The following is a 22,947-nucleotide window of genomic DNA, read 5'->3' as shown; positions in this document are numbered from 1 at the left end:
CAGATAAACCATCCTTCCCTTCTCTGATAGGGTTCCTAAAGAGGTGCATATAGTTTAGCCAGATTTCATCAAAACATTTGACAGTTTCTTGTGGATAGTATGAAAAGATGTGGGCTTCATTATAAAGTGCTTAGATGGCTATAAAACTGGAGACTCAAAGAGAAGTCACTCATGTGTTGATTTCAATTCAATAATTCAATTCATTAAGCATTTTTCAATTGTCCACTATATGCCAGTGACAGTACTAAGTGCTGGGCATACAAATAAGGAAAAGATAGTCCCTGCCTTCAAGGAACTTACAATCTAATAGAAGAAATCCTGGAAGAAAATTTTATGGCAAGTGCTCTAGACACGCATCCTTGAATCTGGGATGTTTAATATTTCAATCAGGGTTTTGAATCAAAGATATAAATGACATGCTAATTAAATTTTCAGAAGACACAAAATTAGGGACAGCTAACATGCTGGATGGCTTAAGGATCCAAGAAAAGTCTAGTAGGCTAGAATGTTTGGCCAGATCTCTTAGGATGGAATGACAGTCATAAAGGCTAAATTTTCAACTTGGGTTCCAAAAATCCAGCTTCATAGATACAAAATGGCTATTAACTTAGGTTCCAAAAAAATCAACTTCTTAGATACAAAATGGAAGAGTTAGGGTTAGATAGCAATTCTTTTGAAAATGATCTGGGAATTTTACTGAACTGCATAGGAACCATGAGTAAACATTGCAATATGGCAGTCAAAAATGCTAATTCAATCGCTGGCTATACATTAAGAGAGGTCCAATGTTCAGGCCTAAATGACTGACAATTCTATTCTCAACCCTGATCAAGCCACATTTATGAAGGATATCATTCTAGACAGAATACCCCTTTGCACGCTCTGCTATCTGGCCAAATTGCCCTTCTCTATGTTCTATAGCAGGCACAATACCCATCTCCTGTCTCTCTGCCTTTGAACAGGAAGTTGTTCATACCTAGAACACATTTCCTTCTCACCTCTACCTCATACAGTTTCTGGATTCCTTCAAAACTCAGCTCAAGTGCTGCCTCTATGGCTATGAAACCTCTCCTGCTCCAAATCTGTTGGGCCTTGACTCAACATTCCCTTGCATTCACTTTGTATATATTTTGCATACATTTATTATATGTGTACATATTTTCCTTCCACAACAGAATTTAAGTTTTTTTCATTTTTTTACTTTCTATATCTAGTTCTGGCATGTAGTAGGCACTTTTAAAAAGACTTACAGGTTGATTGATTGACATTAACAAGCTGAAAAACACAGAGTGAGAGAAACCAAGAGGTAAAAAGTCTTGAGAGCATTCCATGAGCAGAGGAGTAAAAGATACTGGGGGGAGGGGGGGGGGGAGAAAGGTGGCTAACCTGCAGAAGAGAAGGCTTAAGGGTGACATGAAAGCCATCTTCACATATCCAAGAGGTTGACATATGGAAGAAATATTTAGTACTTTTAGGGGGTTCAGAAATTAGAATTAAGAGTAATTAGTGGAAATTTCAAAGAGGAAGACTTACCATGACATAAGGAAATTATTAACCATTGGAACTATCCAGATTTCCTCTCAGCAGCAGCCTTCAGGTCAAGGTTGAAAAACCACTTGTTGGGGAATTTGTGGATTCAGTTCCTAATCAAGTATGGGCATACCAGATTGACTCTGATTTCTCTTTTGATTCTAGATTGTCATGTAGTTTTCATTTTTTTAATTCCTCTTAATACCATACACAGTTCTATATAAAGTAAGTGCTCAATATATCTTAACTGAATGAATGAGTCAATAAAACTATATTGAGGATCCATTTAAAAAGAGTTTGATACATATACCAGAGATTCAAAAATGAAACAAAAAGAATCTTTTCACCTCTTAAATTAAACCTTCTGTGAAAAAAAAAATTATGGGGAAACATGGAAAAGAATTACATGGGATGAGAAGAGGGTGTGATTTGCATTGTTGAGGCAATATTCACACTAATGAAATTTCAGACCCATCAAACCATCATTGGGATTGAAAACACAACAAATTGTTTGAATTAACCTGAGATGACTTTTAATTTTCTGAATGTATTATGTTATGGAAGGAATGTTTGACTTTATATCTGAATATAATAGACTAGACTAGGTGGAATTATCAGAACTCAACCCATGAGACCTCCCATATTAGAGAGCTAATGGATATATGCAATTGCTGGTAGAATACACCCCTTATCCAAAGACAATTGATTCCCTATTGAATTTCTCACAGTGGCTGTGTTAACGAGGATTTTGAGAAGTGTCAAAATGGATCTGCAGAAAAGCAAGAGGCTTGGAACTTGGTAAAACGCCAATCAACTGAGAGGGAGACAGAGTTCTAATGGAATCTTGAAGGAAGCAGCTGAACTTCACTGTCTTCTCTGACTGTTGGAAAGAGAAGGTGGAAGAAAATCTTTCTCTTTGGTAATTGATTATCTATATGACTGAGTGCTGAGAAGACTTTTGGGTTTAGCTCAGAAGAAACCTGTCAGCCTTTGCTGTCACCATCTCCCCTTAGGGAAAGATAATGTTTTTTCCTGAATTTGACTATATCTTGAACTCTTCAATCAACAGGGATAACTTAGAAAATATAGGGAAATTTTCCTCTCACCCCTACCCTCTCCCTACTTCCTCTACCCAAAAGTATAAAAGACTTTTTAGTTAAAAGATTTGGTTGTGGAACTTAGAGGAAACCTTCAAACTTACCATTTCTGAGAAGAACTTCAAGACAGTTGAAAAGGGAACAGGAAGTAGGGTAGGGGGCAGGAATACAAGATCCAGTCTTTCCCCTAGTTGGCTTCCTGGTGTTAGGGCTCTAGTGTTTCCTATTACCATAATTCTCCTAATAGTGGTATCTACTACAACTGTTTTAAACCTTTTCCTCTCCTTAAATTTCTGCTCCACATATCTCCCCCTACCACAGTGATCTCCTTAGTAGATTACCTCTTGTTATTCTGAAAGGATCCAAATCATCTAAACTGAGCTTCCTCACTCAATTTCTATTCTCTCCTTTTCAAAATTTCTTTCTTGACTCTTGGTTTCTCCCCCTTGTCTGAAGAAGAAATGACTCTGCTCTCATCCTTACCAAGGTCATCTTCCCTTCATGCATCCTTAAGACTCCATCTTCCATTTTTTAATTTGACTACATCCTTAACATTTACAAACATGTTTTGGTTCCTCCTATTCTAAAAAAAATCTTAAAAATATTTCTTTCAAATGTATGTATAGCCTTTAAGATGCCAGAGAGACATGTTTAGAGCTGGAAGGGATATTGGAGATCATCTAATTCAACATTCTTGTTTTACAGATGAAACCAAGGCTCAGAAAAGTTCTGTGAATTGACCATGGTCACACAGGTGATGAATGGCACAGCCAGGATTTGATCCCAGATGCTTGGACTTCAAATCAATGTCTTTCCACTATTTCATGTTGCCTACTCAACAAACTTCTAGAATGAATAGTCTGCCTTGTCTGACACTTCCACTTTTTTGCCAGTCATTTGTTTCTCCATCTTGTAATCTGGCTTCTGTTCCTACCTAAAAAGAAATCTTACACATAAGAAGTACTAAGTAGATATTTTTAATTGAATTGACTATTGCATACACAGAAACCAGAACTTTTGAGATGAATAACAAAATCTCCAATAGATATTTTACAAATTAAATAGATCAGATTCCTTTCACAACTGCTAGATGGAAAGTTAAATATGAAATGATATATTTCTTTTAAATGAAATAAGGCAGAAACTTCCCCTTAATAGAGTGACCTTCATATCATATGTCTATTTTAAGACAGAACCATACATGCTAGTCCTCCTTTAAACACTTTATTTGGTATGCAGTGACAATTTAGGGTTTTTTTCTTTCTATCCCAGGTGCCCACCACAGTGTCAGGAATAAAGAATGCACTTTATAAATGCTTATTGGTTGATAGATTGATAAAATGCAAAAAAAAAAAGCTAAATGACAGCTCAGAGAACTTTGAGCCAATCTCATACCTTATTAAAATTATCCATAAAATTAGTAAACATCTATATTTTGCTTAAGACTTATTTTTTTTAACCCTTACTTTCTCTCTTAGTATCAATTTAAAGACAGAAGAGAGGCAAGGGGTAGTCAACTGGGGTTAAGTGACTTATCCAGGGTCGCATAGCTAGGAAGTATAAGAAGCTAGATTTGAATTCTGTCCTTCCCACTCCAAACTTGATGCCCTATTCACTGTGTTATAATAGTGAAGTCCTTACCTTGTGGCTTTGTGATAGGTATAATTGTCAGATAGTTCTTCCATACATTGAAATGAAATCTTACCTCCCCTCTAGGTCAAGGTAGAATAAGTCAAATCCTTTTTTCTCTTCATAGTCTCACACATTTATAGAGAGCAACTGTATTTCCCTGTCTTCTCTTCTCCAGGTTAAATATTCTCTCATATTTCAATACCTCTCATGTGCTAAAGTATCCACTTCCTTCAGCATCCCATTGCCTTCCTCTGTATGTTCTCCAGCTTATCAATGTCTTTCCTCAGATGTGACACAGAGAAATAAACAAAGTACCCCAGGAGTGATCTGAACAGGGGAGGCTCTATAGAACTATCACTTCTAAGAGTGTATTAGTGCTGTCAGTTGCCAAATCTCACTGCTGACTCCTTCTGAGCTAGCAGGCAGCCAACAGGTCTAATCGAGCATAGAAGAGTTTCCCATTGGTAAGTAGGGAGGTTAGTTAATAAATCCTTTCACCTAACACAGAGAAAAGGGCAGTTAAAGAAAGATCTTTATCTCTCCCTTGTTCTCATCACAGTGAAAAATCCTTCACTGCATTATACTGCCAAGAAGAACCTTAGAGGAAACAATACCCAGAAATTATACTCCATCAAGCTATCCCACAGGGTCCTCTTAAGTCCTCCACATTCTACATGAACTTCTTAGACTCAGAAAATTCAGCCCAGAACAAAGGTCCCTGGAGTTTTGTCTTCCCCTAAAGCACATACCCAGATTTCCACAATTTCCAATTTCAGTGGATCGTAGAGCTATAGAGAACTCATCCCAGGAGCCTGAAGCAGATTCATCTCGGACCTTCTCTCTCATCAGAGACCCATTCTTAAAGCTAGAGAAAGTAGAAATGATAACTTAAATTAAAAAAATTAATTTCCCCAAAAGAGTTGTTGACATAAATACGTAGAGCCATCTGCCTAAAGAGGCCCACAATCAGATGTTCTTTTTCCTACCATTCAAATTTAGTAAAGCCTAACATTCTGTAGCCTGGTATCAAGCAATAGGACAAACAAGTATTTATTAGATATCCATTACTGATGTGGAGTATAAATTGCATGCATTTCTACCACATGGAACTATAGATATCATGATATAAAGGCACAATGATATGAACCCTGGAATCAGTATCATGAGTGCATACAATTTAGAGCTGGAAGAAATCCTGGAGATCATACTGAGAAAAATGAAATGACTCACCCATGGAGACCAGAACTCTAGTCTCAGCTCACATTTATATAGTGTTTTAAGATTTACAAATTACATATGTTATCTAATCTGATCCTCACTCTCATCCTTACCCTGGAAGGTCAGTGCTATTATTATCCCCATTTTGTAGGAAGAACCTGATGCTAAGAGGCAGGATTTGAACTCATGTCTTCCTGACTCCAAGCCCAGTCAGTGCTCCACTTACTGTATCACCTAACTGCCTTCATTTCTCTGGAATTCACTTTCCTCATTTATAAAATGAAAGGGTTAGACTAAATAACTCCTTATATCCCTCCCTTGCCTAAATTCTATGACTCATATTTGTAGAATTTGAACTGGGGACTTCTAGCTGCTCCTGGAGAAGGAAGGTGATAGTAGAAGGAACTGGGTTAGGGTTAGGAAAAAGAAGAAAAACAAGAGAGAACAACTCTTCCTGTAAAGTTGCCCCTTAACACATTTATTCTTTCCTTTTTTCCTTCTTTCCATCCATCCTATAATGTGCTAAGGTATCCTTGCCCATTCGGTGGTTTGGCCCAAGTAAAATGGGAAGCCTTTAGGGTATGGGCTACTACATTTTCATCTTTTTATTTCCAGTGCCTCTTACGGTGTGACCCACAGTAAGTAGGTGCTTTATACACTGAACTGAATTGAATTCAACTCAGAGGGTTCTTTAGTCATCCCTCTCTGGATTAGCCAAGCTCATTTTTTCTCCCTTTTAAAATTTACAATATTTTTCCATGGTTACATGATTCATGGCCCCTCCACCTCTCTGCTCTTTCCTCCCCCCTCCCAAATCCAACAAGCAGTTCCACTGGGTTATATATGTATCATTGTTCAAAACCTATTTCCTTGTTATTCATATCTGCAGTAGCACAATCCTCTAACATCAAAATTCCAGTCATATCCCTATCGTACTACATGATCGATCACATATTTTTCTAATGCATTTCCTTTTCCACAGTTCTTTCTCTGGATGTAGACGGGGTTCTTTCTCACAAGTTCCTCTAGATTGTCCTGGATCACTGCATTGTTGCTGGTAGAAAATCCATTACATTCGATTGTACCACAGTGTATCAGTCTCTGTGTACAATGTTCTCCTGGTTCTGCTCCTTTAGCTCTGCATCACTTCCTGGAGGTTGCTCCAGTTCACATGGAGTTCCTCCAGTTTATTATCCCTTTGAGTACAATAGTGTTTCATCACCAACAGATACCACAACTTGTTCAGCCATTCCCCCATCAATGGACATTTTCCAATTTCATGCATCCTTAAGACTCATTTTCCAATTTTTAGTTACCACAAAGAGCGCGGCCAAACCCATTTATATACCCTCTAAAGGGAGAGAACAGAAGGCAGATCACAGCAGAAGAGCCTGTCATATCTGGTCAGAATCTAGTCTGAAATATAATGCTTCAGGACTAAAGGGAAAGGAGATAAATTCTTTAGCAAGCTAAATAGCATGCCCATTAGTGAGGCACCTATAATGTGTAGTTAGCCTGTAAACTTAGTATGTGATGATGTATATTGTGTATGACCTCTGTGAGAGTTCTATTATATGAAACAGTGCATAGGGAAATAGTTTTCAAGTCAGGAAGTCTAAGGTTCAAGACTGCCTTGAACACATAGCAGTTGGGTGACCCTTTGGGAAATCCCATAACCTCTTGGTGCCCCAGGCAATTCTCTAAGACTCAAATTTACAGCCTAGATGTCAGTCTGCATAAGGGGAGGAAATTTCTCCATAGATTTCCTCATGCTATGAAATAGGTCCAGACCAAAAACAGCTGCTGCTTTTGGTCTTGTCTGTTGCCCTGATACATGACATAATAATTGGTGTTGTACCTATGACATCTAACTTTGCCCAACTATATGCAATGCTGACAGGATAAGAGGACATATATTATGCACTCCATGTGACTTACATATGGCCTCTTTGGTTTCCATATTATAATGTAAAAATCCGCTATAAGATGACATCTATTATGCATGGCACATGACATATATCTGGGCAATGGAATGGATGGGACTTTGCTATATGTACTAGATATCCTGTTTCTGTCCAGGGCTAATGCGTCTGCTCAGCTGCCTGCAATGCTAATGTAGCTGCTGTGTGTGATGTGCCTGCATGTATATTGTATATTTGGGATAATTAACTCGGGACAATACTATATAACAAGTAATGAATGTGTGCTTACACATGTACTTGTGTGATTAGCAGTGACTGCAAATTTGTGTCTTGAGAAGGACATAAAGAACGTCTCCCGTAAACCTCCTTATTTCCAGAATGCATAAGGATCAGAGGAAAGCTGGTGAAAGGTTATGTTTAAAAATTATCAGCAGAGGCAGTGAGCTGGCTCAGTAGATTAAGAGTCAGGCCCAGAGATGGGAGGTCCTAGGTTCAAATCTGGCCTCAGAGACTTCCCAGCTTATAACCCTGGGCAAGTCACTTAACCCCCATTGCCTAGCTCTTACCACTCTTCTGCCTTAGAACAGTATTGACTCTAAGATGGAAGGTAAGGGTTAAAAAAAAATAATCAGCCTATGGCCACAGAAGCTGGGGGGCTGAGTAGAAGAGATTCAGGTGGACAGGAATGACATGACATTACCAAATATCAAGTAAGTAGGTAACATGCCCAATGAAATCAGCAATTGAGAGGAGACATGTTTGGAAAATAGAACAGAAGGCTATACAACTGGAGATATTGGCACCAAAAAGCCAATGTCAAGAGTGAGAGGCAGGGAAGGCAACCAGAGGCTCTAAGGGAAGTGGCACAATTGGAGACAACAAACATGGATAAGTGTGAGGCAGTTCTAAAATATACAGCATAGAAAGTTAAGGTGAGATGGGACAAGAAGTGATGTATGTTTGAGTGGCTATTCCTGCCAGGTTAGGAATATGAGGGAGCTTAGAGAAGAGACTCACATTCCCAAGTGGAATTCTCATTTGGTTTGGATGCCAAGAATGCTATTACTTAATTCAAATTTAGCTTATTTTCCTTCTTTTGAAAAAATGCCATTTTTAGCTATGATCTCTCATATTTCATCCTGGTATGAATGATCTGGCTAAGCTACATTGGTAAAGAAGAATAAATGAAAGAAAGTGATTTGTGATACCATCCCTGCAAATAAACTTGTTCCTCATAAATTTGGAGCTTCTGGCCAATGGAGTGCAAGAATATTATTAGTTATTTACTCAGTAATTCCACATATATTTATCCTAAAACTATTATATGCAAGCAGCTAGGTAGCTCAATACTGTGGGGAAAATATTGCACAGAAAGGGTTCAGAATGTTAGAGCGAAGACTGACGGACAGCAAAGGCAGTTGGGGGGGGGGGGGAGATTTGGAGAGTGACAGTTGCTCTCAAGTGGTACTCTTTCCTGGACCTCTGGACTGGAAGGAGGTATCTCCCTGTCTCTCAGAATAGAAACCACCTCTATTCCTGGATTGTTCCCAACTGTTTGCTTTACCTGGATTCCTGTGGATTGTGTTATCAAACAAAAGTATTTAAGGGGAGCTGCTTGAACTATAAGGTCAGTCTTTAGGGGTGTTAGCCCAAAGAGACAGGTCCAACCAGCTCTGAAGGTCAGATTTGTCCTCTTTGTCTCTTTGTCCTCTTGCTGTCTACTGCTAAAGACTTTGAACTCAAGAAAGCTAGCATAGATACAGCATAGACAGGAATAAAAGAAACCCTCCACAAGTCTGCAAGACCTGGCCTCAGCTCAAAAGCTGAGGGAGACTCAAACCCAATCTGTGGCAAAGTACAGAGCAAATCCCTATTCCCTCTACCCTGATACCTTCCCAGTTTGAACTTCTTAGTAAATTAATTTTTAGTTAAATAAACGCAGTCAGATAATCTTTATAAGGGTGAGGGGACCCTGAAGGGAGTAATTTTTTTTAGGGGAAAAGGTTCTCTGTAATCTCAAGTACCCTAAATCTTGAGGTGCCCATCCATGCCTCTCCCCCTGTTATATTATCTGTAAGGATAATAATAATTTTCCTACAGTAGAGCACTGGGCTTTGACTCAAGAAGACTTGAGGTTCAACTCCAGCTTCAGCTACTTTCTTCCTGTATGATCATGGGCAAGTCACTTTAACCCTGTTTGCCTCAGTTTCTTCATCTGTAAAATGAGTTGGAGAAGAAAATGACAAACCACTCTAGTATCTTTGCCAAGAAAACCACAAATTGATTCACAGAGTCAGACTAAAAAATGAATGAATATGCAAAGGACTATATTAGACGTTGGGTTAATACATAAGGTTAATAAGTTATATTCTAGTCCTCAAGGAGCTAGCATTTCATGAGAAGTTATAAGATATATGAAAAAATGATACAGATCAAATTTTGTCTCCATCTTAGGTACTATATCTTTTTTTTAGCTTAGTTATTTGTATATCCAATGTAGCCTCTTACTAAACTCTAGAGTCTAAGCATGCTGGAAGCATCCTTAGAGAACACCCCTTTAGTCAAACCTCCTAATCATAAAGACTTTGTGTATTATGTTTCAACAAACTTAACACAATAATTAAAGTGCATTTACTGTTTTCAGACCACCAAATATAAACAACATACCACAAAAGGGCCATGTATTCTTGAGAATTAACAGGGTTACAGAAGATGTGACCTTCTAAAGCAGGAGTTGGTTCCTTGATCCAGAGAAACAGAGTATCACTGGTGCCAAGGCTGACCTGGGAAATAAGAAAGCCCAACTAAGCAATAGGAAAGTGTGTAGAAAGAAATTAAGGCTAAGAAAAATGACTTCTGTTTTTCAACAGAATTTTAAACCACTTTAAGTCAATAACATGCAGAAGAGGTGTAATCCCAGCTTCTCACCATATAAATTGTAGCTTCCCCCCTACATTCTCCCTACTCAGCTTCTGAAACATTCATATACACTCACAAATACAGAAACTCATGAACCATTTGAGCTGCAAATTCACCTAAAACACCACAATATCATTAATTTAGAGCTTGGAGGGGCTTCAGAGGCCAACTAGTCCAATGACCTCATTTTACACAAGGGAAGTGGTTAAGTAACTTATCCAAGGTCATGTAGGTAATGAGCTAAGCTGGGATTGGATCCTAGGTCCTCATACTTCAGCATTAGTGACATTCCCACTATAGTATATTTCTTGACCAAACAGACTACAGGACTCCTTGATCCAGGTGCTATAGATCTGGACTCTTAACCAGAGATTTATGAATATTTTTTATTTTGATGTCTGTATTCCAACATAAATGGTTTCTCTTCTAATCCCAGGTATTATTTTATGAATTTAGAAACATTTTTTTCTGAGAAGGGATACACAGGCTATACCAAACTGAACGAGAGGTCTATGACACAAAAATTGTAAAAAAAAAAAAAGAAAATACCTTTGCTTTAGGATTACCTGAGAGCTAGTACATGGCCTCTAAGGTCCCTTTCTACTCAAGAGATTTTAGGGTTCCATGGTTCACTTATTCTAACATTCTATAATTCTATGGCTCACACTGTACAGCTACTAAAAGGTAGAAGGCACAAGTTAGGAAGGCATATTGCCAGAAATTCTGTAGGCTAGTCATTTAGCAAAGGAAAACAGCTTCCCTTATAAATAGGATGTCGTTTTCTTGATTCAAACCAATATTCCTCTCAATCTCTTGCTTTCTTTCTTACTCTCTCTTTTTGTCCGTTTCTTTCTTTTTCTTGTATCTCTCAGCCTCTAACTCTCTCCCTCCCTCCCTCTTTCTGGACCTCATCCCGTCTCTCACACAATGGATGAGAAGGAATTGATAGAAAATTCAAGAAAATTCAAGCCAAAGAAACCATGGTAGTCTATAAACGATATCTCAATGTGTTGGTGCCTCTCCTCCCACATCCTTCATCTGAATGAGATTCAGTGGGAAACCCCTGGGGAACCTATACCAGCTTTGAGCAATGAAATGTGATGAGTTTATGAATGAATGAATGGATACTGGTTGAATGATGTTCCTTTAAAAAATAAAACTTACTGCAATGTCACCTTCTTCCAGTCTCATTCCAGCTAATGATGCTGAAAAAGATAAAAGAGAAGCTTTTGTTTAATTGATAAATAAGAGCACAGCCACACTATTATTACAATCAACAGAACAATACGCGAGACATTTATTAAGTGCTTCCTGTGTGCAGAGCAAAGACTCAGAAGTGAACAATCTGGACAATTTTTGGAAATCATAAAGAAAAGTTCAGGCCACTGCAACACTGATTGAGTTGCATTGTTCTGGTTTGCTTCCTGCAATCTCAAACAGACTTTCTCCTTCACTAATGAGAAGAGGCTATGAAGGGGGCATCTCTGTGACAAATGAGACATTTACACAAAAAGCCAAGTTCTCTTTTTATTGAAAAATCAAATAGAATCTATGAGGGGACTAACTTTGGGCTCTTCACTTGTCACAGGAGGTACTAACAGAATGATCTAGAACAATCCCACAATTCAAAAGGAAATTTCATCAGAAAATAACTGAAGTATCTCAATGATTTGTTCAGAGATAAAGGAAAGTCATGGATCTGTGAAGTCCATAAGTTCTTCGTACCTCTACAGGATGAAGTGATGTTTCACTTTACCAAGGCTAATTCTTCCACATTTGCTCTGAATCTTTCCTCCTCTTCTTCCATCTCAACCCACTAGCCCAAATCTGATCTGGTGGAACCTGAAGGAAAGTAGGTGCCACAGTCTGCCTTCTCCTCCAACCTTTCTCCCAATTCAGAGACTCTGCCAATGTAAGGACTCTGCCTGCCCTCCCATAAGAAAATGTATGGGGGTGGGATCATTATCCATACAGGAAGATGAAAGGGCCTTCCTACCTGAGCTACAACTACAGCCTCCAGACTCACAGGCATTGCCATATGATCAAAGGATATATCCAAGGACACCCAAGTCAACTAGATGGCACAGTGGACAATAATAGCACTTAACCACCCAGGGTCAAACAAAGAGGATCAAATGAGATAATATTTGTAAAACACTTAACACAGTCCTTGGAATATAGTAAGTGCTACAGAAATGCTAGCCACTACTATTACTAATGCTATTACTACTACTACTACTACTACTACTACTACTACTACTACTACTACTACTACAAGTACTATAAATACTACTACTACTATTACTACTACTACTACTACTACTACCACCATGACCATCACTACAACAATGATGCCAGTTACTACTACTTCTTTAAAAATATCTACATCCTTAACATCACTGAGCCTTTCCATCTACTTTGAAGTGAATCCCTCATGTATGTGTTGTCACCTCCAAAAAAGAATGTGTGCTCTTTGAGAACAGGGACTGCCTAGCTTTTCTATATTTATATTCCCTTGTCACCATGCTTTGTATGTAGTAGGCACTTAATAATAACTTTTTTCACTTATTCACTAATTTATCTCCACTCCCTTTTCTTCCAGGACCTTACCCCATAAGTCATGCCCCTATCTCTTTCATCTTCAACCTCTCCTTTTCCACTGGCTCCTTCCCCTCTGCATACAAATACATTCATGTATACTGTTTCCTAAATAAACTTCTCCTTGATGTTGTTATTCCCTTTCTCTTCCTTCCCCAAAGTGTCATATTTCTAAAATCTCTTTTATATTAACAGCCTTTCCTGCCTCACCACCCACTCACTCCTTTGTCCCTTTTAATATAGTACTGAAATCTCTAACATTGCTAATAACTTCATTACCAAATTAAATGGCTTTCCCCCCCTATTCTTTATTCTCCTTCACCTTTCTAAAGTATCTGACATCTTAAGCTGTTCTCTTCTCTTCCACAGGTTTTCCCTCCCATCTCCCTCATTATTCCTTTTGTCATCAACAGGCTTCTCTTCCTCTTCCTCCTCCCATCTCCCAAATACATGTCCCCAAGGTTCTGTCCTAGGCCACCTTCTTTCTATTCTCTTAGGGTCTTTATCTATTATGGATAAAATAATCACTTTTATGCAGGTGACAATGTAACCTATATCTTTCTATCAATGTACTCTTGGTAAGTTATGAAGAACTGTGAATTTGCCGAGCCATTTTGGAAAGCAATTTGGAATGATGCCCAAAAAGTCCATGAATCTTGTCCCAACAATACCATTCCATCTTCCAGATGCTCAAGCATTTCCATGAACCTTTTTTCATGCTTTTCCAATACCTTTTGGAATACTGACACCATCCATGTTTGCCAACATTTCTAAGTAGTTCACGTCAGCAAGCACATTCTTCATGAGCCACTGGAAAGGGATAAGTGCCTAAGAAGTTCCTTGGGGAATGCTCCCAAACTGGTAAATGAAGTCTACCTTCTCCTTGCCTTTCTTTACCAGCAGAATATGAAAGTATTTACTGCATGAATCCAACACTGAAAACCATTTGGATTCATAAATGACTATCCAGGACATTTTGAGTTTCTAGTATGAAACATTTATTCAGCTTAGTTTTCTAGTTCAAAGTATGAAAGCCTACATATATCCAGATATTTTCACTCTCCTTCCATATCACTCCTATGAGGAAATCACACAGAGTACAGGACTCCATTATGAAACCATTAACCAACAGTTTCTTTAGGTAATTACTGTAGTTTCCCATCTCAAAAAGGGCAATTTTCCATTAACAATGTCAAAAAGGTCAGGACTTATTGAGGTAGATTCTGCTGATTATTTCACAGGCATACTACATGCCCCATTCATGTAGTCAAAGAACATTAGTCTCCATGGTGAGTTTGTTCCCTAGATGATCCTTCTAGTCCGTAGGTATTAGAGACTCACTAAAATCCAATTTTTCTACATTCCCTCTTGAGGTGAAAGGTACAGTGTTGTTTTGATGCTCTCTTCAACCACTAATCTCTCTATTTCATCAAACAAAATACAACCTGCTTCTGGGGGTTGTTGTGGTGGAATAGTAATAAGCTTCCTTACCAGAAAGCAGGATTCATCAGGGTGTTCTGTGAATCGAGCTCTAACCTGCTACATGCAATATTCTGTCTCTACTTTGAACAGGCTTGACTTGGACTCAATAAACCCTGACATTACAGAGGAGTTTCCCAGATGCAGACATTCTTCATTCATGGTAGCCACCTTCTTTCTGATAGTCACCACCTTTCCAGGGAAAATCAAGGTCCCATTGGGGACCAAATCCAAAAATGAGTTTAGCTCTTCTCACTCAATGCACAGAGTCCTAACCCCTGCACAGGGTGTAGAAGTACAATTTGCAAATGTCCTTCACAAAATGACCAGTCTACAATTGTCACTTGGGATTCACAGCTGAGAAGGACATCAGGGCACTCTATAGCTTCAATTCTAGGCAATGTGGCCAATACAGTCCCAGCCTTGCAGTCAGCAAGATCTGAGTTGACACAACCTGTTTCAGATACTTATTAGCTGAATAACCCTGAACAAGTCACTAAACCTCCAAGATTCATTTTCTTCCTCTGTAAAATGGAGATAATAATAGCAACTTGGATAATAATAGCAACTATCTTTTCAAGTGGTTTTGAAAATAAAATAAATTAAGTTAAATAAAATTAAATAGAGAGTGCTTAGCAAATCTTAAAGTGGTATATTTGTTAGTTATTATCATCATCATTGTAATTATAATTACTATTATTGTTATTTTCTTTACTATCACTATTGCCTGAGGTTTTATAAGTTCAAATTTAAAGGACACAAGAATTTGTTCAGCTGAGAATAAGGCTATTTAAGAACTGGAATAATCTCTATCCCTATCTTTAAGCTCACAGCCTATTGCTAGACATCTGGGATTCATCTTCTGAAATACTAATTCCAAATTTCTCCCTTGACTGCATCCAGTACTCATGTGACCACCTAGCCTATAGCTGGGCTACAATGCTGTCTCTTTGGCTGTGCTCTCTGTGCCATCTCTTAGGAGATTTGCCCTAAGGCTCTGAATGCTCTTCCATATGACCTGGGGCTGCTTTTCTTGGGCTTTGCTTCTGTGACCCAAATCTGAGATGTTTTAGAACTAATCAAAATGAGTTCAGTTAATGTAAAATCTCTCTCTTCCTCTGTCTCTCTTCCCCTCCATCTCTCTGTCTCTGTCTCTATTTCTCTCTCTCTCTCCCCTCCTCCTTCTCTGTCTCTGTATCTCTGTCTCTGTCTCTCTCCCCCCTTACTCCTGCTCTGTCTCTGTCTGTCTCTGTGTCTGTGTATCTGTCTCTTTCTCTCTCTCTCCCTCCCATCTGGAATTTCTTCAGCACTCTAGGAGCTCTGCCTCCTTTAGAAACTATTTATGTTGTTCAATCATTGTTAGGTACCCCCTAAAATGGTCTTGTCATACAGCTCCCTCTTGGTCACTTGTTAGAATAAGACAACTGTTGGTCAGGAAGAATACACATGTGTGTACAGTACAGCCTAAAAAAATACATTGCAAATATAAAAAATCATTTGGTTCTAGCTTGAGCCTCAGATCACTCCATAACTAGTGTAGAAGGGACAATCCTTCCAAAGTTCTGGCACTCAGAAAGAAGTAATGGTGGAATCTCTTAGCCTAGCAAATGAGAGCCATTAGAACCATGTGGCCCCAAGAGAGGGGAATATTGCACCACAGGACCCAAAAGACAGCAGCAGCTTTGGTATTGTGGTGGAAGAGTGGGAGGCATCATAGTATGGGGGAAAGAGCACTGGTCCTGGCATCAGAGGACCTTTGAACTAAACTCCAGTCCCACTTCTGAGACTTGCTTACCACCTATGTTATCTCAAGCAAATCTTTTAACCTCCATGAGTCTCAGTTTCTTCATCTGTAAAATGAGAAGGCTGGCCTGCTGGCCTCTGGAGTTCCTTCCATCTCTACAGTTCTTCATCTATGGATTCAGAAAGTTTTGGGATCCAAAGGAGAGAAGAGGGACTATCTGCACAGTGCCTTCTAGGGAGAAGTAGGAATTGCTGGATGGCCCTGACTTTGTGAAGGGGAGAGCAAGCATAGGGCCCTGTGCCAGAGGAGCAAGAAAGGACTAATCCCTGATATTTGGTAGCAAACCTGCTCCAATATTTGAAATGTGGAGGTCTGAAGCAAAGGAGATTACCCTTTGGGCAATGCCAGACACAAAAATCCTTTTATAGGTACTCCAAAGATTGTACCACAGGATTATTTTTGCTAATATTATAAATATTATAAAATTCTTATATAGCTTCCTATGAGAAATGAAGGCTCAGAGGAAAGAAAGGTTCAATGTCAAGTTTGATTCCCTTCTAGGATGGGAGGACCAAACCACAGAGTATAGCATTATATATCTTGAGAAGTGCATTGGCCCCTAGAGGAAGAAGTGACCCAGAGGAGAGGAAAGGAAAATAATTAGGTCTTTTTATGAACTAGTGTGCATCCTTTATGTTGTGGTCTATTTTCTGGGGGTTCAGCCAAAGACTGTCCTATATCTAAAATATGTTGTTAGTTGAATGCTTGCATACGACCGAGAGGCCTTTTACTGACATCTACAGAGATCAAGGTAATGCTCTGCTATTCTCAGAGGGGACCCTAAGAACATTAGTCAAAATTAGTCAAATTCAGCAATTTCTCAGATACTGCCAGAATTAAGCCAAGCCGCTATAAGCTCAGAGTTTAAGGTTCCAGGCAAAGGGCTACAGGAAGAAAATCAACTCTTAAACTTTAAATAGCTAGCTATCCTTTGAAAATCAGTGAGCCAAGTCCTGGAGGAGATCCACACTTAAAGGGCATGAGGAAAAGGAGATTCCAGAGAAAGAGACAAGGTATATAATATCCTGAAGAAATGTTTTATTTAAAGTCAACATCCATACTTAAAAAAATAAAATAATGATTCCCTTTATTACAAGAAGCTTAAAAACAGTGATGGAATCAAAACCTCTGTCATAGAGAAATGGATGAAGGAAATGCATATTTAGACTACAGGGGAAAAAATTAGAGAAAACATGTTATCTCTGAATAATTGAAAGGCTATTATGGGGAAAAGAAATTAGACTTATTCCCCATATGTCTAGAGGATGAAAAGAGGACCAATAAGATGGGAACTCTAGAGATGCAGATTTTGTCCCAATACAGGAAAAATTCATGAGTCAGTGCTAAGTCAAAAAGAAAATGCTACCTCAGGAGGAAATGATCACCTGTTTACTACAAATGTGCAAATGAAGAGTGAATGGACCCACTGAAGATGCTGAACATGAAATTCTTGCATGGGACAAGAGCTGGGCTTGGTCAGGTTCTTGCATCCTATAAGATTTAATTTTATGAATCTCCAGAATATAGTGAAAGTACAATTGCAGTGCAAACCTTATAACAGAATGATGAAAAAAGATGGGAAAGCTACTCTAAGAAGTAGTGACTATGTGCAATTGTCCTACTGATTTGTTTTTCTTGTGGATTGATGTGTTCATTCACAAACCTCTGAAAACATACAATGTTCTTCGTACCTGGATTGTCTCCAGTGAAGGCTATCACTTTACATTCAGAGTTGAACCCGTAACGCTGAACATGATAGGAAGAAATGGGTCCCTAGACAGAAAAATAAAACAAAGTCAATCCATCAGCTACAGAGTGTTATTTTCATCATTTTGCAGATGAATAAACATATCAGAGAGATTTAATGATTAGCCCATGGTCAAACAGCTAGTAGGTTGCAGAGGCTGGATTTGAATTTATGTCTCTTCTAATTCTCTCCATTACAGCATATTGCCTCTAAAAGAAGCTCTCAATTTTATAGCTGTTAGTATTTACATAATCATAGTCAATATATATATAATTATTATTTTGATTTATATTTTTAAATTTTGAAATAATTTCATATTCCATATCTCTTTGTATTCTTTATATTTTATCATTTTATGGGACAATCATATGTATCTTTAAAAACCCCAAATTATATGTGTTTTATATATATACCATTTTTGTTTTTGCTATTATGAATAAATCTAAGAAACAGTTATGAATATAGAGACGACCTTGGAATCATGAAACCCTGGCTTAAAGTCCTACCTCTGATATATACTGGTTGGGTGACCTAGACAAAGCACTTAAGCTCTCATTGCTCCTCACCCCCTTCAAATTATCTAAGATGATAAGTTTCAGAGCAAATGTTGATCATACAGGTATAAAAATTTCAAATCCAATACAAAATAACAATTTATTATGAAAAAGTTTTAAACTACCTCCTTTAATAAATAAGTATGGTCCTAGTAGTAGGATCATTGAGACAAAGCTAAGAATGATACTCATTAATCAAGAAAGTTTATTTCCTACCATGTGCACCATTCCCCCCCCCCATCACACCCCAAATAATAGCAGCAATCATCTGGAAAGTAGTTTACCAAAAATTTTATTACTAGTCTGCTGAATCAGTTATAAAGATATGAAACTATGAAGATATGAATATTTCATTTAGAATATATTTAAACAAGTTTAAAAAACATTACTCCAATATTCCTCATTCTCAATTCTTTAACCAAGCTAAACAATTATGAGCTGTAGGCTAAAATAATGATCATTCCCTTCTCTACATCATCAGCCATGAGATCTTTCAGCTTGGGTGATATGCACTGAAATTTTCTTGATAAGAATTTCTCTGAAATATGCTAACATCCCAGGAAAGCAAAAATCAAAAACATGCCTTCAAAAATTAATAGCATATAGCAGCAGGTGGTTACTGCTGAAAAGAAATTGGACATGTCTGAAAGTAATGTACAGAAATGAATTTTAAAATGAGAGAAAATTAAACACATACCCAGGTTTTCACTTATCAAAAAAGTAATCCACCCTGACAGGAGAGGGAAGGGTGGAGGAAGGAGATACTAGAAGTTTTTTAAAAAATACATTTCCAAAAGTTTCAGTATTTGAGGTGTTCTTGACAGAAAAGAGGGTTTGTTTGGGGATTTGTTTCCTTTGTTGAAAGTTTTATATCTTTCATTTTCCAATTCAACTTGGGGGAAATCATGTGTACAGAAGGGTGTCACCAGTATCTTTATGATGCCCAGGCAAGCCTATTAGTCAGTAAGGCACAACCAAGACACTTGGAGGGAAAGATTCACTGTAGTCTACTCTGTAGGGGCAGGATGTAATCTGTAGTAGAACGTATACTGGAATATAAGACTAAAAGTCTTTCCCCATTAAATAAAAGCTCAAAGGGTAGGAAATAACAATTTTCAAGAGAAGAAATGCAAACTACTAATGACCATGTGAAAAAATGCTGTCACTAAAAATGTAAATTAAAATAACTCTGAGATTTTACCTCCCACAACAAATTGGCAAAGATAATAAAATTGAAAAATATATTCTATGTCAGAGGAGCTGTGGGAAGACATATATAACAATAAACTGCTAACAGCGCTGTGATCTCAACCAACCATTCTGGAAAACAATTTGGAATCATGCAAGAAAAATCACTAAATTGTTCATCTTTTGTTCCAGTGATACCACCAGTCACTATATAACCTAAGGATGTCTAAGTTGTATCTACCAAAACATTTACAAAGGTACTTTTTGTGGGAGTAAAAGAAATGGTTACAAAGAAGTACTCATAGATTAAGGAATAAACTAAAAATGCTATGTAGATACAATGTAACAGATTGTATTTTAAGAAATAGCAAACAGGAGAAATGCAGAAAAACTCAGAAAAATTTCACAGAGTAATGAACCAAAAGATACATAATGACTACAACAACAAGGAAGATAACACAAAAAGATCAGATCATACCCTGATTTAATAACATAACTTGATTCCAGAGAACGAAAGATAAAATATTTTTCCTTGCTCTCAGTAGTGAGGTGTGGGAACACAAGAAGCCTCAAAGAAACATTTTTAAAAAAGAAAGCATGCTTTCGTCTTGCCATTTTGTAAAGCAATTTAGAACTATATCCCTAAAGCTACCAAACTGTGCATATACAGTAATACCACAACAGGATTTATTCCCTAAAGAGATCAAAGAAAGAGGGAAAGGGACCATGTGTACAAAAACAGTTATAATCGCTCTTTTTATGGTGGCAGAGAATTGGAAAGTGAAGGGGTATCCATCAAATAGTGAATGGCTGAATGAGCTGTGGTATATGTATACGATGGAATACTATTGTGCTGCAAAAAATGCCGTTGCTCTTACCACTAATAATAGCTAGCATTTATAAAGCATCCTACGGTTTGCAAAGTACTTTAAATACATTATTTTATTTAATCCTCATAGCCTGGTGGGGTAGTTACTATTATTATTGCCATTTTATAGATAAGGAAACTAAGGTTGAGAGAAGTTAAATAGTTTGTCTAGAGTCACATAACAAATAAGGTCAGAGGCAGGACTTGAACTTATCTCTTCCTGATTCCAAGTCCAGCATTAGATCCCCTGCACCACCTAACAAAGGAAATGGTTTCAAAGAAACAGGGACATTAGTATGAACTGATCCAGAATGAAGTGAGTGATTTGTATAATTAATAGCAGCATCACAGAGACAATCAATTACAAAAGACTTATGGATTCTGATCAACACAATGACCAACCACAATTCCAGAGGCCTTGAGATGAAATGTGCTACCCACCTCCTGACAGAGAAGTGTTGGATATGGAGTACAGATTGAGGCTTTTTTTTTTTTAACATGGCTAATGTGAGGAAAATTTTTTTCCTTGACTAAACATACTTGTAACAGGGTTGTTGTTTTTTTCCTTGCATTCTCAACTAGTGGGTGGAAGGAAGCGGAATAGAAGATGGGGATGGGGATGGGGATGAGAAAATAATGTTCTGAAAGAAACAAAAAGTTTAATTTAAAAAAGAAAAACAGGGGGTAGCTGGGTAGCTCAGTGGATTGAGAACCAGGCCTAGAGATGGGAGGTCCTAGGTTCAAATCCGGCCTTAGCCACTTCCTAGCTGTGTGACCCTGGGCAAGTCACTCGACCCCCATTGCCTAGCCCTTACCACTCTTCTGCCTTGGAGCCAATACACAGTATTGACTCCAAGAAGGAAGGTAAGAGTTTAAAAAAAAAAAAAGAAAAGAAAAATAAGTATTCTTAACCTGGAGTAAGGAGATCCTTGGGTTCAAAATCTATCTCTACTACTTATTGTCTATTTATAAGGTTTGGCAAGTCACTTAACTTCTCTGACTATTTACATATCTGTAAAATGGAGATAATTACACCACCTGTTTTACAGGGTTATTGTGGAGAAAGAGCTTTGGAGGTCCTAAGTGCTATAAAAATAAGGGGTTTGGGTACAACTTTCTTACAAATTTCAGATAGTCCAATTTGTTTTCCCCTATTCACTACAATGTCTGGCAAGGTAGACTTGCCTCACTTTTAGCTGAAGATCTCACTTCCCTATTTCATTGAGAAAATCAAGACTTTCTGTGATGAATCCCCTCTTTCCCCCATTCCACAACTAAAAACCCTTCATTACTCTCTTTCTTTTGTAAAATCTCATTACTCTCTTCTTTAGATTTAATTTTTGAAGAGGTAGGCCTTCTCTTCACCAAAACCAATCCTTTTGCAGGTGCCGTTGATCTCCTTCTTTTCCCTATCTTCCTTAACAATCATCCCCCTGCCTCTTTCACCTTCAGTTTCTCCATCTCTACTGGATCCTTTCCTACTATTCCACAAACAAGTCCAAATGTCTCCATGGTTCCGTAAACACTCCCTCCCTCTGAGATGACCACCTCCAACTTCACTCATCCTTAAGAGTTGGGTTCCCATCAAGTAGATGCTACTTGAGGCTCTAGTGTACTATGTGGGTGGTCACTCCTAAAATTATATAGCTCCAGATCTCCCACCAGTGTATTTTCCATTACCAGTCATATAGTAAACATAACTAGTCTTTCCTAAAATGGCACAGAAAGAACAACAGCTACAAAACCACTCCCCCATAAACCTGGGGCATCTTGCCCCACAAATATAAAAAGCATCCATGGGAAGAGTGGGCACAGGCTAAGAGCACAAAATAGCATAACACATATGTAGGGAACACATGTGGCAAACACAACTTACAACTCCAATAATGCAGGGTCTCGGTGTCAGGGTCTCTCTGCAATCCAACTCTCAATTGCTAGGGCTAGCTCCCTCCTGGGTCCAGATCTGGCTCTCTTCTCTTTAACTGATGAATCAGACTTTTCTCAGTCCTCATCCTTCCTCTTTTCTCTATCGTTTCTCTCAAACTGTTGACAACCCACCTGGACCACCCTTAGCATCAATGACACTGTCCTTTTCTTGGATTTCTTTATACTAATCTAACTGCTCATTCTCAGGTTCTGTGTTAGGTCATCATCTAACTACTCCCCACCTATCATGAATGTTACACAAAGCTTTAGCCTGGGTCCTCTCTCCTCCTTTTTTATACCCTATCTCTCGATAATATCATTGACTTCTATGGATTCAATTATCATCTCTTTGCAGAAAACTTGAACATTTTCCTGTCCCTTTCTAATCTCTCTCTCTGAAACTCTAGTCCTAGACTTCCCAATGCCTGCTAGATATCTTTGTCTGGGTATCTCATCATCATTTCA

General features: G+C 38.1%; 1 protein-coding gene across 1 annotated transcript in view; it reads right to left on the bottom strand.

Annotated features, from left to right (window-relative positions):
- The window catches only part of XYLB (xylulokinase), a 287,508-nt gene that overhangs the window by 129,318 nt on the left and 135,243 nt on the right, over positions 1 to 22,947 (bottom strand). Inside the window, exons 10-13 of the mRNA XM_056804817.1 lie at positions 17,891 to 17,972; positions 11,483 to 11,523; positions 10,067 to 10,182; positions 5,009 to 5,124 (exon numbers count right to left, since the gene is read on the bottom strand). Coding sequence (XP_056660795.1) covers positions 5,009 to 5,124; positions 10,067 to 10,182; positions 11,483 to 11,523; positions 17,891 to 17,972 — 355 coding nt within the window. The remainder of the gene's footprint in view (positions 1 to 5,008; positions 5,125 to 10,066; positions 10,183 to 11,482; positions 11,524 to 17,890; positions 17,973 to 22,947) is intronic.

The sequence above is a fragment of the Monodelphis domestica genome, chromosome 7 (genome assembly GCF_027887165.1).
Source record: "Monodelphis domestica isolate mMonDom1 chromosome 7, mMonDom1.pri, whole genome shotgun sequence".
NCBI lineage: Eukaryota > Metazoa > Chordata > Mammalia > Didelphimorphia > Didelphidae > Monodelphis > Monodelphis domestica.
The sequence above is the reverse complement of the archived record's forward strand: the minus strand, read 5'-3'. Positions and strand labels throughout refer to the sequence as shown.